Source organism: Cebus imitator, unplaced genomic scaffold (assembly GCF_001604975.1).
Source record: "Cebus imitator isolate Cc_AM_T3 unplaced genomic scaffold, Cebus_imitator-1.0 Scaffold101, whole genome shotgun sequence".
NCBI lineage: Eukaryota > Metazoa > Chordata > Mammalia > Primates > Cebidae > Cebus > Cebus imitator.
Window position 1 is genome coordinate 1,649,602 of NW_016107416.1, and position 13,508 is coordinate 1,663,109.

The 13,508-nt window shown below is 48.5% G+C and overlaps 3 protein-coding genes across 8 annotated transcripts in view; 2 read left to right on the forward strand and 1 right to left on the reverse strand.

The window, feature by feature from the left end:
- Positions 1 to 2,007: 2,007 nt before the first annotated feature.
- On the forward strand, positions 2,008 to 7,939 carry TMCO6 (transmembrane and coiled-coil domains 6). 5 transcript variants are annotated; one of them, XM_017536797.2, is made up of 12 exons: positions 2,008 to 2,185; positions 2,311 to 2,423; positions 4,204 to 4,322; positions 4,412 to 4,595; positions 4,839 to 4,943; positions 5,099 to 5,184; positions 5,434 to 5,553; positions 6,087 to 6,198; positions 6,302 to 6,488; positions 6,620 to 6,714; positions 7,096 to 7,263; positions 7,514 to 7,939. In XM_017536797.2, exons 1-12 carry the CDS (start codon positions 2,101 to 2,103, stop codon positions 7,625 to 7,627), a joined length of 1,488 nt encoding a protein of 495 aa, XP_017392286.1. In that variant the 5' UTR covers positions 2,008 to 2,100; the 3' UTR covers positions 7,628 to 7,939. The 5 variants fall into 5 exon arrangements, with proteins under 5 accessions (XP_017392286.1, XP_017392291.1, XP_017392287.1 ...); XM_017536798.2 differs by having other exon boundaries at positions 2,010 to 2,185; positions 5,437 to 5,553; XM_017536799.2 differs by having other exon boundaries at positions 2,010 to 2,185; positions 4,210 to 4,322.
- Positions 7,902 to 10,300, reverse strand: NDUFA2 (NADH:ubiquinone oxidoreductase subunit A2). 2 transcript variants are annotated; one of them, XM_017536813.1, is made up of 3 exons: positions 10,003 to 10,300; positions 9,776 to 9,882; positions 7,902 to 8,212 (listed from the first exon to the last, which is right to left on the reverse strand). In XM_017536813.1, exons 1-3 carry the CDS (start codon positions 10,101 to 10,103, stop codon positions 8,121 to 8,123), a joined length of 300 nt encoding a protein of 99 aa, XP_017392302.1. In that variant the 5' UTR covers positions 10,104 to 10,300; the 3' UTR covers positions 7,902 to 8,120. The 2 variants fall into 2 exon arrangements, with proteins under 2 accessions (XP_017392302.1, XP_017392301.1); XM_017536812.2 differs by having other exon boundaries at positions 9,776 to 9,909; positions 10,003 to 10,278.
- Positions 10,301 to 10,303: 3 nt separating this feature from the next.
- The window catches only part of IK (IK cytokine), an 18,452-nt gene continuing 15,247 nt past the window's right edge, over positions 10,304 to 13,508 (forward strand). The window contains exons 1-2 of the mRNA XM_017536796.2: positions 10,304 to 10,444; positions 10,935 to 11,001. Coding sequence (XP_017392285.1) covers positions 10,429 to 10,444; positions 10,935 to 11,001 — 83 coding nt within the window. The 5' untranslated portion in view covers positions 10,304 to 10,428. The remainder of the gene's footprint in view (positions 10,445 to 10,934; positions 11,002 to 13,508) is intronic.

A 13,508-nucleotide genomic window follows, 5' to 3' on the forward strand; every position in this document is an offset into this window, starting at 1 on the left:
GGGGTTTCACCATGTTGACCAGGATGGTCTCGATCTCTTGACCTTGTGATCCACCCGCCTCGGCCTCCCAAAGTGCTGGGATTACAGGTGTGAGCCACCGCACCGGACCAACATCAAATAATTTACTACAACTTAATGACAGCTGTGAAAAGGGTTATGAAGAAGCTGGGTCACTGGTACAGTGGTTCTGAGTAGGTGACACTGGACTTGAGATGTTGAGGATAGTGTTAAGAGAAGGATGCTGGTAGAGAGAAGAGGTAGAAGTGCAGGCAGAAAAAACAGCTTGTGCAAGAGCCTCCCCCAGGAGTAGGAGTGGGGTGGAGAAGAAAAAGAGCAGGGGCTGTTAACAAAGAGAAGGTCCCCGAAGAGGTGAGTCCAGATTGGAGAGGTATGCAGGGGTTAGACCGTATAGAGGTTAGTTGGTCACAATTCCAATTTTGAGTGTGAGGAACATGGTTTTTAATTCACTAGTGTTGGTTTTTTATTCACTAGTGTTTCCTCACTGCCTAGTTGATTAGTGGCACTCAACATTTGGTGAAAGATTTCATCCTAAAAATAATGGGAACTCAGTTTTATGCAGAGCAAAGAAATAATGATATCTTTCTCATTTTCATCACGTATAAAATAAGAATAATGGTCATTGTGGTGAACATTCTGCAAAGCAAAAATAAAATTCTAAGGCCCACCCCCACCATCTGAATGGACTTCCTCCTCAGCCAGGACTCTTTTAAAATTTAACTGGAGAGACTGTTTTAGGCCATGATGGAAAGTGGGAGTCAAACATGCCTCATTACACCTCTCTAGTGTTAACATCAGCACAGACTAAGTTTGATAAGAAACATCTTACAACCTATTCTCTCTGAAGCTTAGGACTTGAAGGTTTCCTCTACAAATAAAAACTGGGGTTTTCACAATCCTTCATCTTAACCCAGACATTCCTTTACATTGATCTCAGGTCTTTAGAGAAACTCAACCAATCGTCAACCAGAAAATTTTAAAAACCACCTATAAGCTGGAAGCTCCCCCACTGCCCCACTTTTAGTTGTCTCGCCTTTCAGTTGTCCCACAAACCAATTTCCCTTCTTCCCTCTTTTCCTCCCTCTCTCCCTCCCTCCTCCCTCTCTCCTTCCCTCCCTCTCTCCTTCCCTCCCTGTCTTCTTTCTTTTTTTTTAAGACGGAGTTTCACTCTTAATGGAGTGCAATGGCGCAATCTCGGCTCACTGAAACCCCGGTTTCGCAGGTTCAAGCGATTCTATTGCCTCAGGCTCCCGAGTAACTGGGATTACAGACACCCACCATCACGTCCCACTAATTTTCGTATTTTTAGTAGAGATAGAGTTTAGTAGAGATGGTTGGCCAGGCTGGTCTCGAACTACTGACCTCAGTTGATCCACCCGCCTTGGCCTCCCAAAGTGGTGGAATTACAGACCTGATCCACCGCGCCCGGCCCATCCAATGTATTTCTTGAAATGAATTGGATTGAAGTCTCATGTCTCCCGAAAATATATAAAACGAAACTGTACCGCAACCACCGTGGGCACATGTTCTCAGGACCTCCCGAGAGCTGTGTCAGGGGACATGGTCACTCATATTTGGATCGGAATAAGTCTCTTCAAATATTTTACAGAGTTTGACTCTTTTCGTTGATAATTCAATGACACTTCAAGCGTCTTTGGCAGCGCTCATCAATGGGAGCCGCATTAATGATGAAATGGAACCGTGGCTCTTCCCGGAGCTCGGGGTTGTTTTGAACGTTCATCTAGTGCGTATTGTGGGTGGGGAAGTTGTGTTTGCTGAGTAGATTGTGACACTGCTGGCTTGGGACGGTAGAGGTCAGGGATGAATAACCTTTTTTCCTAGAATTGGTAAGATGAGAAATGAATCCGAGGCGGAGCGGCGCCTCTAGCCCTCGCCCCGCCCACCGTCCCCTCGCTGCATCCGCTCGCCGAGCCCCGCCCTCACCAAGCGCCCACCCGGCTCCTCGCGCCCTCCCCTTCTGGTCCCGCCCCGTGCTGCGGCTGCGCAGTCAGTGACATCTTCTACGCTCCGCGGGCCGTAGTGCCCTCTGTTTCTTTGCGGCTTTCCTCCTCCGGCTCCACCATGTGGAGCCGACGGCAGGGCTGCCTTAGGCCAGTGGTCTGCGGGGTGGAGGAGCTAAGGCGCCGCCGGCGGGAGCGGGAGGCAGGTGTGGGCGGGCGAGGGAGCGCGGGGGGTATGGCGGTCGGAGATAGGCTGAGGCCGCAGGCTCGGATCCGCGGGTTCTGGATCCTGGTAGTTCTTCCCAATCTCATCTGGCTTCTCTGCCCACAGTACTGCGGAAGGCGCGGAGGGAGCAGCAGCTGGTCAGCAAGAGGCTGCTGAGAGACGACGCCCCGGAGGAAGCTGGAGAGGGATGTGTGTCTGCGATCCTCGGGGAAACCGAGGTGAGGGGGCAAAGCGGGGTGCGCTGGAGTCCACGCCCGCTGGCGCTAGACTCCCGGGACTGCTTGAGGTCGGCTCCAAACCTGAACGCAATGCACTCTACACTTCTATTCCCCAGTGGGTCAAGCAAGAAACGGGAATCATCCTGCACAACTCTTTGACCCTAAACCCATCAATCCTAGTTGTTTACCTCCTAAAGAGTCTTGGAGTCTTTAACATGCCTCACCGTTGCAGCTGCCACCACCACCTCCTCTCTGGATACTACTGCAGCCTCCCGAAAGGTTACCCGCATCTATGCTTGTCAAGGTCAATACGTCCTTTAAAAACACCTTTGGAGACCAAAATCCCTCCTGTGCCCTGCAGCCTCTTCCTAGCTCCAGTTTTATCAGTTTTCTCATCCCAGCCACTGTCCCCTTTTCAGTTCCTGCTACTATTTCAGTTTCTGCAAGAGTTCCTTGAGACTTTTGCGTGTCTTAAGGCCTTGGCATTGGCTACGTCTAACGTGGGTTTCTTTTGATATTCTGTCTTAACAGCCTACTTGTTTCTTGTAGAATATTAAACATTATCTAATTGCTTGTTTATTGTTATTTCTCTCAACTTTAAATGCAGGAAAGCCTAGATCCTATGTTATCTGTTATCATTGAAAACCCAGTTGCCTGCACAGTATCTAGCATATAGCTAAGTGCTCAGTATTGATTGAATGAATGAATGAAAGGATTTATTCAAGCATTGGGTATCCCCCATATTTGTGTTATGTTTACATACATAGTTTACCATACACACTAAGTTGACATATATAGTTATCAACTTATTCTTAGGTCATACTATTCCATTGTGTGCTTACTTTATGCCAAGACACTGTGCTGGTCACTGAGATACACAAAGATGAAAAGATAAGAGTCCCGGCTGGGCGCGGTGGCTCACGCCTGTAATCCCAGCAATTTGGGAGGCTGAGGCGGGCAGATCACCTGAGGTCGGGAGTTCCAGACTAGCCTGACCAACATGGAGAAACCCTGCCTCTACTAAAAATACAAAATTAGCTGGGTGTGGTGGCGCATGCCTGTAATCCCAGCTACTCAGGAGGCTGTCAGGAGAATCGTTTAAACCGGGGAGGTGGAGGTTGCAGTGAGCCTGGATGGCCCACTGCACTCCAGCCTGGGCAGTAAGAGCGAACTCTGCCTCAAAAAAAAAAAAAAAAAGAGAGAGAGTCCCTTTCTTTGAGGTGCTGGCAGCCAGTGAAGAAGACAGATACCATAAGGAAAGGAAACATGAGGAACAAGAGAAACTCCAAGTCTCTCAAAAAGAGCTAACTTCCCAGAGGGAATGAGGAGCAGAAATCTGAAGAGTGGGAAGCTGGAGAGAGTATCCAGGTAGAAAGAATATCGTGCAAAAGCTCGGAAGTGTTAAAAAAAAAAAAAAAACCAAAAAACCCAGTTCGTGTTGTGTTAGCTGTTAAGAATGTAGGTTGCATGGAGAGAATGGCTGGAGGAGTAGTTTTTGCCAGGCTGAGAGGTTTAAATATCCTTAGATATTGTTATTCTCATTTTCAGGTGAGGAAACTTAGGTTTAGGTCCCATGTGGAGTAAGTGGCAGGGCTGGTATTCGAACTCAGTTCTGATTATCTGTCCACTCCACTGCAAGGTTGGTGCTTCTTAGTCGCATTAATGTGAATGACAAGTTCTGGAGGTGGTGTGATATTGGAAGGCTCACAGGTGAAGTGGGCATTGAGAGACTTAGGACTTGCTTCCTGGCAACTATGTGTTCTCCTTTCTCTGCTCTGAGCTCCAGGTCCAGCAGCTCCTGTGGCAAGCCCAGCGGGGGACAGAGGAAAAGAGAGAGAGGGCTCTGGTCAGCCTTCGTCGAGGCTTGCAGCACCCTGAAACGCAGCAAACCTTCATCCGGTTAGTGTGGGTGGTGTGGGAGAGGTGGGAGCTGGGCCTCTGAGGGATGGACCACAAGCTAAGCCGGGCTCTGGTACTCATTTGTGTAGGCTGGAGGGCAGCATGCGGACCCTGGTCGGGCTTCTTACCAGCAACCAGGCCCTGCTGCAGCTGGAGGCGGCTCGGTGCCTGCATGAGCTCTCTCACTCGGAGCAGTCTACCGTTGCTGAGGCCTGCCTGCCAGCCACTTCCTACCTCCTCACCTACCTCTCCAGTCACAGCTCAGACTTCATAGTAAGCCCAGTGCCTTCCTATCTTGTTCTTGGCGTAGATTTTAAAGTTTGTGCTTTTGGGACCAGCTGGCAGGTGGGAGGAAGAAAACATGTTCCCCCTGATGCCTACAGCCATGTCTATACCCATCATCTCCCCACCCTCTTGTGAGCCTCAAGGATAGCTGCTCCAGTGTCCCCATCACCTCCCCTCCCTCAGCCTGGCATGAAACAGGCCAAGCCCAGTGCTTTTGTTCCCTATTCTCAGGAGCTGTGTCTGTATACACTGGGTAACCTGATTGTGGAGAGTGAGGCTGTGAGAAGGCAGCTCCTGCCACAAGGCATTGTTCCAGCCTTGGCTGCCTGCATCCAGGTGACTCTCTTCTTCCTCCCTGGGCAACCCTTCCTTTGCTCCTCCCCACATACTCCATCTCCTTTGGTTAGGTAGCTCTAGCCTCTGTCCTGTGCCTAGGGGCTGAGTCTCTGGAGACCTTGTGACTCAGCTTTCAGTCAGATCCCTATTTCCAGTCCCCCCATGTGGCTGTGCTGGAAGCTCTCGGATTCACCTTGTCCCAGCTTCTACAGGCTAAGGAAGCTCCACAGACGATCATCCCGTGAGTAAAATTGTCTTTAGATGGGCAGCCAGAGATGACCCACCCATTACTATAGCTCCCGGATGCCTGAATGATTTCCAAAGCTGTTGCACTTTTAACTTCATGTGTCTGGCTAGGAATGGTTGTAGGTTTGGACATTTTCCCACCTGGGAAGGGCTTTGGGTTTGGACACTTTCCCAACTGCTATAAGGGTTTGGTAAAAGCCACTGGCATCTTCGTGGTTCCTACTCACAGCCCCGTTTCTGCCAGCAGCTCCATCTTGGCCTCCACTCTCCCTCAGCACATGCTACAGTTGTTGCAACCTGGCCCAAAGCTGAACCCTGGGGTCGCTGTGGAGTTTGCCTGGTGCCTTCATTACATCATCTGCAGGTAACATAGGCCAGTTGGGAAGGTATCACAGATCTTCCCTGAGGCTGCTTCCATGACTCTCAACTCTTTGAACTTGTGTCTGGAATTGCTGTAGTGAGTTTTCATTCCTCCACTGTCCTCTCTTTTTGGAGCCTGGGAGACCCACAGACATCAGCTGTTTCTCATTTTTTTTTTTTTTTGTGATACGGAGTCTTGCTCTGTCTCCAGGCTGGAGTACAGTGGTGCAATCTCGGCCCACTGCAACCTCCACTTCCTGGGTTCCAGCGATTCTTCCGCCTCAGCCTCCCAAGTAACTGGGACCACAGGCGCGTGCTACCACGCCTGGGTAATTTTTTTTTTTTTTTAATTTTTAGTAGAGACGGGGTTTCACCGTGTTGGCCAGGATGGTCTCGATCTCTTGACCTCATGATCCGCTCGCCTCAGCCTCCCAAAGTGCTGGGGTTACAGGCGTGAGCCACCATGCCCAGCCTGTTTCTCTTCTTAAAGGTGGAATTGACTACATACATAGTGACTGCTTGCTTCCTGTTGCCCAGCCAGGTTAGCAATTCCCTGCTTATTGCCCATGGGGCTCTGTCTACTCTGGGGTTGCTGCTGTTGGATTTGGCTGAGGCTGTCCAGAGAAGTGAGGATGCAGGACTGGAGCTGGTAGGTGAGGAGAACAGGTGAAATTCTGGGAGATGTTTCCTCATACTCTGGAATGCAGGTAACCTCTTCCTCCTTTCACCTGACCCCCAATTTGTCTTTGCAGCTGGCATGCCCTGTGCTTCGATGTGTAAGCAATCTGCTAACTGAGGCAGAAGTGGAGACTGTCGGAGGGCAAATGCAGCTCAGAGATGAGCGTGTTGTGGCAGCCTTATTTATCCTTCTGCAGTTCTTTTTCCAGAAACAGCCCAGTCTGCTTCCTGAGGGCCTCTGGCTCCTCAACAACCTCACTGGTATGCACCATCTGCCCAAGCCTGGACATTTGGATAATGGGGATATTTCCTCATGGCCTAGGCTGAGGTGGGTAGGATTGGCAGGGGTGGTGGGGGAAAGCAGTTTTTTCACCCTGGTACTTCTCTTCCAGCAAACAGTCCTAGTTTCTGTACCTCCTTGCTCTCCCTGGATCTGATTGAGCCCCTCTTGCAGCTGTTGCCACTATCTAATGTGGTGAGCGTAATGGTATGTAGTGGGGTCACTTGAATCCAAGATCTGGTAGTCAGATTGTATGGGAGAGCAGTCCTGAGCCCTCAGATATACCCTTAATTGAGAGCCAGCAGGTGGTGTGGTGTGGCCTCGGGGCCCAACCAGTCTAGGTGTGTGTCACTTAAACTGGATTATTTATCCTTGGAGAAATCAACTAACCACCTTAAACTTCAGTCTCCTCACTTATAATTGGGGACAATAATTCTCATACTCCTACAACTGCCTCATAGGTGTTGAGAACATGCATGTAGAAGAGCTTGGTATGATCCCTGGGCATGTGGTCAGCATGCCATATATTTCAGCTGTTATGATCTTTGTGTTTCATTCTTTGTAGACTATACATATGTCTGTCTGCAGGTGCTCACAGTTCTGTGCAATGTTGCAGAGAAGGGTCCTGCTTACTGCCAGAGGCTGTGGCCAGGGCCCCTGCTTCCTGCCTTACTGCAGACACTATTCTTTTCTGACACTGAAGTAGTAGGCCAGAGTTTGGAGCTGCTGCATCTGCTGTTCCTGTATCAGCCAGAGGTATAGGTTTCTGACCCACATCCCCAATCACCCTGTTCTGAAGCCACACAGTGGCTCCCTTCCTGTCTAGTCCTAACTATGGTGGTTTCTCTGGGTCTGGCTGACCTAGATAGGTTCCATGTCAGAACCTTCATCCTCTTGTGGGGAATGCACCCTCTAAAATGGGCTGACCCACGAGGCTGTGGGAATTGAGTCTTAGGACACATGTGAGACCAAGGTGTGTTGAATTTTTTTTCTTCCTTGCTCCTAGGCTGTTCAGGTCTTCCTGCAGCAATCAGGCCTGCAGGCCCTGGAAAGGCATCAGGAGGAGGCCCAGCTCCAGGATCGTGTGTATGCTCTCCAGCAGGCAGCTCTTCAAGGGTGATCTTCTGTGTTACTCATTCCCCTCTCTTAACCTCAAGCTTCTTTGTCCAGTAGAGATGTCCAGTAAATCTCCTTTGCAGATTTAGGACCATAATGAGGTCTCATGCACTCTACTCCCACACCTAAGCCAAGACCTTTGGGTCCCAGCTTCTCCTCTTTCACTCAGCACTATCTAGGCAGGAGGACCAAAGGGGACTCAGTGTAGTCTACTTATTCTGGGGCCCCAGAATCCCTACCCGCCCCCCACTTCATTTTTGCTTCAGCAGCTGGTAGCCTTTGATGAGACAGAATAAAGTTTTATTTTTATATTAAACTACTTTGCCTCAGTGGTTGCATAGTAAGGGGTAGAGGACAGATGAAGACAAGAACACCCTGAAAAAATATTTCACAGCACAAGCTTTATATGGAATAAGAGAATACATTTTTTTCACATTACACTAAGTCCATCAGAGCCCAGGCTCTGGGGCTGTTGCCCTTAATCCTCGGTGGAGGTTTCAGGCTTTACCACTTAGCACATTCTCCAGGGCTCTGGTTACCTCATCAGCACTGAAGTTGTTCAAAGAGACATTCTTCTCTTGGCCAAATGCTGAGGAGAGAGAGGGAGGTGTCTAAGTATCTATTCTGCACCGTGGAGGCTACCAAAGTAAAATAAAAGGTCTTTATCTTACAATCTTGTTAAGATGGGAAGAGTACATTTGGTATGCCTAGAATTAATACAGTGGGTCTCAAACACATCTAGGAAGCCCAAGTAAATAGGATTTTGGCTGATTCTGGATAGCCACAATGGGTTGTTTCAGGGAAGCTTTAGGGGGCACTATAGGCATTTATAGTTAACTACTGTGAGCAGTGTATTGCATGGGGTGCCCATTCCCTAGGGGCCCATGTGCTAGCTCACATAATACCGAGCACAATACACTGAAGTTACTCGTGTCTATCTCCTCTTGTAGTCTACTGTCTTTTGGGAGGAGCTTTTTTTCCTCCTCCAATTATTAATGCATGGCATCCTACAGATGTCTACTGTAGGAACCAATCTGCTTAAGGTGGTCAGTCTCCTCCACCTTCCCCCTGACATTTCCAGGGCACCATATAGTTAAAAGCTGTGATTAAAATCCTGTTATTCAGTATGTATAAATATTTATTGCATACCTACAATGTGTTAGGCAACATGATAGGAAAATTTCATTTTGCAATATATTGGAATAGGGTAATATAAAAAGGAGCTAGAAACAGTAACATAAATGACCAGAATAATAACCTGAATAAGGAGCCAGCCATGCCAGTCTTAGAGAGGTAAATGCATTCTAGAAAAGGGGAATAAATGTAAAGGCTCAATCCTGTTATATCCTAGCTGCATTACTTTAGATAGGTTCCACAAGGTTTTGATTCCATTTTTTTTCTAATCTCTACAATGAGAAGAACACGCTTCCTCATGACAAATGAAGATTAAATGAGGCTGGGCCCGGTGGCTCGCACCTGTAATCCCAGCATTTTGGGAGGCGGACGCAGGGGGATCACGAGGTCAGGAGACCATCCTGGCCAACATGGTGAAATCCCGTCTCTACTAAAAATACAAAAATTAGCTGGGCCTCGTGGCCCGTGCCTGTAATCCCAGTTACTTGGGAGGCTAAGGCAGGAGAATAGCTTGAATCAGGGAGTCGGATGTTGCAGTGCGCCGAGATCGTGCCACTGCATTCCAGCCTGACGACAGAGCAAGACTACGTCTCAAAAAAAAAAAAGATGAAGAGAGATTAATGAGTTAGGCAGGGAAGCACTCAGCACAGGGCCCAGTTCTAAGTGCTAAAAATTACTGAGATTCTCACACTATCTGGACTGACAATGACTACAAGTTATTTGAACGAAACTATATTGACTAGCTTCTCTACTATCAGAAACCCATTCTCAGCTACAGAAACGTCAGTTCTTGGTCCCTACGCAGGACTCGGTCAGCCTACATACTTATGTTGCCTGGGATACAAGGCATCATATAACCCTGAGAATATAAATTTCTTCATGGCAACAAGATGAACAGCAAGGCTAAGTCGGCGTTCTAGTTTCTCCACGGGGTTCCGCACGACCTTGGGCAGTCCCTTCTCCTCTCAAACCCTTGTTCCCCTACCGGAGCCCCATACCCCTGGTGTCTCGCACTCACCGTAGCGGGCCCAGAGTTTGGGCTGCACATCCGAGCACTCGCGGATTAGAATGGGTAGGTCGGGATTCGCCTTCTTCAGCTCCACATAGCGTTTCTCAATGAAGTCCCTGCAGGGCCGGAGAGCGCCGCGCTTGCTGTGGGCGCGCGCGGGCTTCCCCGATTTCAGGGAGGTCGAGGTCGTGACCCCGGCTCCCCAAGCCCGCCCGCCTCACCACGCCGCGCCTCACCTGACGCCCTGGCTGCCGGGCGATCGCTGACATAAGTGGATGCGAATCTCTCGCAGGGCCAGCTTTGCCCCGAGTCCTCGACTCGCTGCGGCCGCCGCCATCTTGGGTAATGCCGAAGTCCCAAGTGCCAGGTCTTCCGGCCAAGTTCTCCGGTTGGACCAATCGTGGACCCTCCAGCCTAGGCCGAAGGCTGGATGACGCAGGGGCGGGGTAAAGCTTAGCCAATGATATACAAGTATTGTAGGACCGCTGCGAGACCAATTTCTTTGCGCGCAGGGTTGGTCAGAGGCAAAAACAGGAAGCGGAAGGGTTGAGACCGCAAAGCAGTGTGGGTTGATTCTGAAGTGCACTGTGGGAAAAGGCTTGGCACTGCGGTGTTGCTGTTGGAGACTCGATCGTTGGTGACGTTGGAAGACCGCGAACAAAATGCCGGAGCGAGATAGTAAGGTTCACGCCATCCGTTATTTCTCATGGCGAATTATTGTAGCTTCTGAGCTTGAGCCGGCTGTGTGTGTATGTGTGACGCTTGAGCCCCACGAAGCCGTAGGGCCCCAAGTGAGGCCGGACAGCTCCAAACTCCGTAACCAAGCCTCCTTCCTACTGCCAAGTGATGATGGGCGGCTTTTGTCTGTGGTTGGCTTTCCCCAAATCCTGTCCCAGTACTTAATCCTGGGTTGCGCGTATAATCTCTTACGTAGTATTTTAGACGTGATCTTCAGGAAGTCTCTGATCGTGCAGCTTATGTTTAGGGTCCTCTGCTTTGTGCTCCCACAGCTTCTTGTAGTTTCCCATTTCAGCACTTATTACCTTGTGTTGTCACTGCCGCTGTTCTTCCTCTTGTTCTGTATATTGTTCACTACTATATCCCAAATTTTTGCACAGGATCTGGCACATAAGAGACTGATTAAATTAACCTCAATTTTTTTTGTCAGGTGAGCCGTTCTCCAACCCTTTGGCCCCCGATGGCCACGATGTGGATGATCCTCACTCTTTCCACCAGTGAGTATTTTGTCGTAGGACCATGGAAATGAGCTGGGGAATGTATAGAGGAATGGTGGTGATGGTGAAAGAATTCTGAATGTCTTGTCATCATGGATGGTCAAAAATTAAGCCTGCTGGCCCTTTATCTCTGTGAACCTTACCTGGATCAGGCCAAGTACATAAGGGTATTAGAGAGGAAATTCTGGCAAGAACAGTGATAAGTTTTTGTTTTGTTTTTAATATGTGTTATGTAATTACACATTATATAGGAATTCTTTCTTCCAATAGAAAATAAAAACATAGGAAATAAGGGTAAAATCATCATTGATAACATTATCAATTCCAGTTCATTTTTTTTCCTTTTTGGAGACAGAGTGTCACTCTGTCACCCAGGCTGGAGTGCAATGGCACGATCTCAGCTCACTGCAACCTCCGCCTCCCGGGCTGAAGCGATTCTCCTGCCTCAGCCTCCCAAATAGCTGGGATTACAGGTGCGTGTCACCGCGCCTGACTAATTTTTGTAATTTTAGTAGAGACAGGGTTTCACCATCTTAGCCAGGCTGGTCGCGAACTCCTGAGCTCGTGATCCACCTGCCTCAGCCTCCCAAAGTGTTGGGATTACAGGTGTGAGCCACCACGTTCAGCTTCCAGTTTTTTTTTTTGTTTGTTTTTTTGTTTTTTTGTTTTTTGAGACAGAGTTTCACTGTTGTTGCCGAGGCTGGAGTGGAGTGGTGTGATCTCGACTCACTGCAATCTCTGCTTCCAAGCTTCAAGCAATTCTGTCTCAGCCTCCCAAGGAGCTGGGACTACAGGCGCCCGACACCATGCCTGGCTAATTTTTTGTATTTTTAGTAGAGACAGGGTTTCACCATGTTGGCCAGGTTGGCCTGGAACTCCTGACCTCCCAACTCAGCCTCCACAAAGTGGTGATCCACCCGACTCGGCCTCCCAAAGTGCTGGGATTATAGGTGTGAGCTACTGCACCCAGCCTCTTTTTTGTTTTTTGATAGTCTTGCTCTTTTGTGCCCAGGTTGGAGTGCAATGTGCTATCTCGGCTCATTGCAACCTCCACCTCCCAGTTTAAGCGATTCTCCTGCCTCAGCCTCCCAAGTAGCTGGGATTACAGGCACCTGCACCATGCCTGGCTAATTTTTTGTATTTTTAGTAGAGTTGGAGTTTCACCATATTGGTCAGGCTGGTCTCGAAATCCTAACCTCAGGTGATCCACCTGCCTTCACCTCCCAAAGTGCTGGGATTACAGGCATGAGCCAATGTGCCTGGACCACAGTTACCATTTTATGTGTATCTTTTCCTCCTGTCGTCCATGCTGGAGTGCAATGGCACGATTTCTGTTCACTGCAACATGCACCTCCCGGGCTCAAGCAATTCTTCTGCCTCAGTTTTGTAAGTAGCTGGGATTATACCAGGCGCCTACCACCACCCCTGGCTAATTTTTGTATTTTTAGTAGAGACGGGGTTTCACCATGTTGGCCAGCCCAGTCTCAAACTCCTGACCTCAAATGATCTGCCCTCCTTGGCTGCCCAAAGTGCTGGGATTGCAGGCATGAGCCACCATGCCCCGCCCTCCTCCTTTTTTTAAAATGCATTTATACATATGCATGCGTATCTAAGGAAAACACAACATTGCCTTGTAATTTAAAATATTTAAGTTAAATGATAATATGCTGTATATGTCATTTTTTCAACTTGCTTCTTTTTTTTTTCTGCCCGCCTTGTCGTCCCAAAGTGCTGGGATTACAGATGTGAGCCATTGTGCCTAGCTACAACTTGCGTCTTTTTAAACCCTGCTCAGTGTTTCTGAGATTGACAAGCATTCCCTCCTTGGCTAAACTTTAGTCAGGTTCCTCAAAGAGTCCTGTTTTTCAGCAGAACTTATCTTTGGCCTGCTGAGCACAGTTTTAGCGAAGAAATCAACCCCCGCTTGCAGCTTCAAACCTAACCAAATTGTTCTTAGTAATTTTCTATAAATTCTCACTTGTCCCTGTTGTATTTGGAATTGAATTTAATCTCTCTACTCTATTACAATGGTCTTGACTCCTGTTTCAATAGTCTTTGATAAAGTTTTCCTTGGAAAGAAGAGGAACTTGATTAGACATTAAAGGTGGGAGAAGAGGAGCTGGATTGGATGTCAAGAGCGGGAAAACTTTCTGTGAACTGACTTAGGATTTCTTTTTTTTTTTTTTTTTTTAAGTCCTGGGGTATGCATGCAGAATATGCAGGTTTGTTACATAGGTAAACCTGTGCCATGGTGGTCTGCTGCATCCATCACCCCATCATCTGTATTAGGTATTTCTCCCAAGGCTATCCCTCCTCAACCCCCCAACCCTGACAGGCTCCTGTGTGTGATGTTTCTCTCCCTGTGTCCATGTGTTCTCATTGTTCAACTCCCACTTATGAGTGAGAACATGAAGTGTTTGGTTTTCTGTTCTTGTGTTAATTTGCTGAGAATGATGGTTTACAGCTTCATCCATGTCCCTGCAGAGGACATGAACTCATCCTTTTTT

Bases quoted from the DNA above. Each gene is read 5' to 3' on its own strand.
- NDUFA2 (XM_017536812.2), bottom strand. From the start codon at position 10,103: ATGGCGGCGGCCGCAGCGAGTCGAGGACTCGGGGCAAAGCTGGCCCTG. The intron at 9,910-10,002 runs GTGAGGCGCGGC...GCGCGCCCACAG, and splicing joins CCCGGCAGCCAGGGCGTCAG to CAAGCGCGGCGCTCTCCGGC. The intron at 8,213-9,775 runs GTGAGTGCGAGA...CTCTCTCCTCAG, and splicing joins CAAACTCTGGGCCCGCTACG to CATTTGGCCAAGAGAAGAAT.
- TMCO6 (XM_017536797.2), top strand. From the start codon at position 2,101: ATGTGGAGCCGACGGCAGGGCTGCCTTAGGCCAGTGGTCTGCGGGGTG. The intron at 5,185-5,433 runs GTGAGTAAAATT...CGTTTCTGCCAG, and splicing joins GCTCCACAGACGATCATCCC to CAGCTCCATCTTGGCCTCCA. The intron at 5,554-6,086 runs GTAACATAGGCC...CCTGTTGCCCAG, and splicing joins CTTCATTACATCATCTGCAG to CCAGGTTAGCAATTCCCTGC.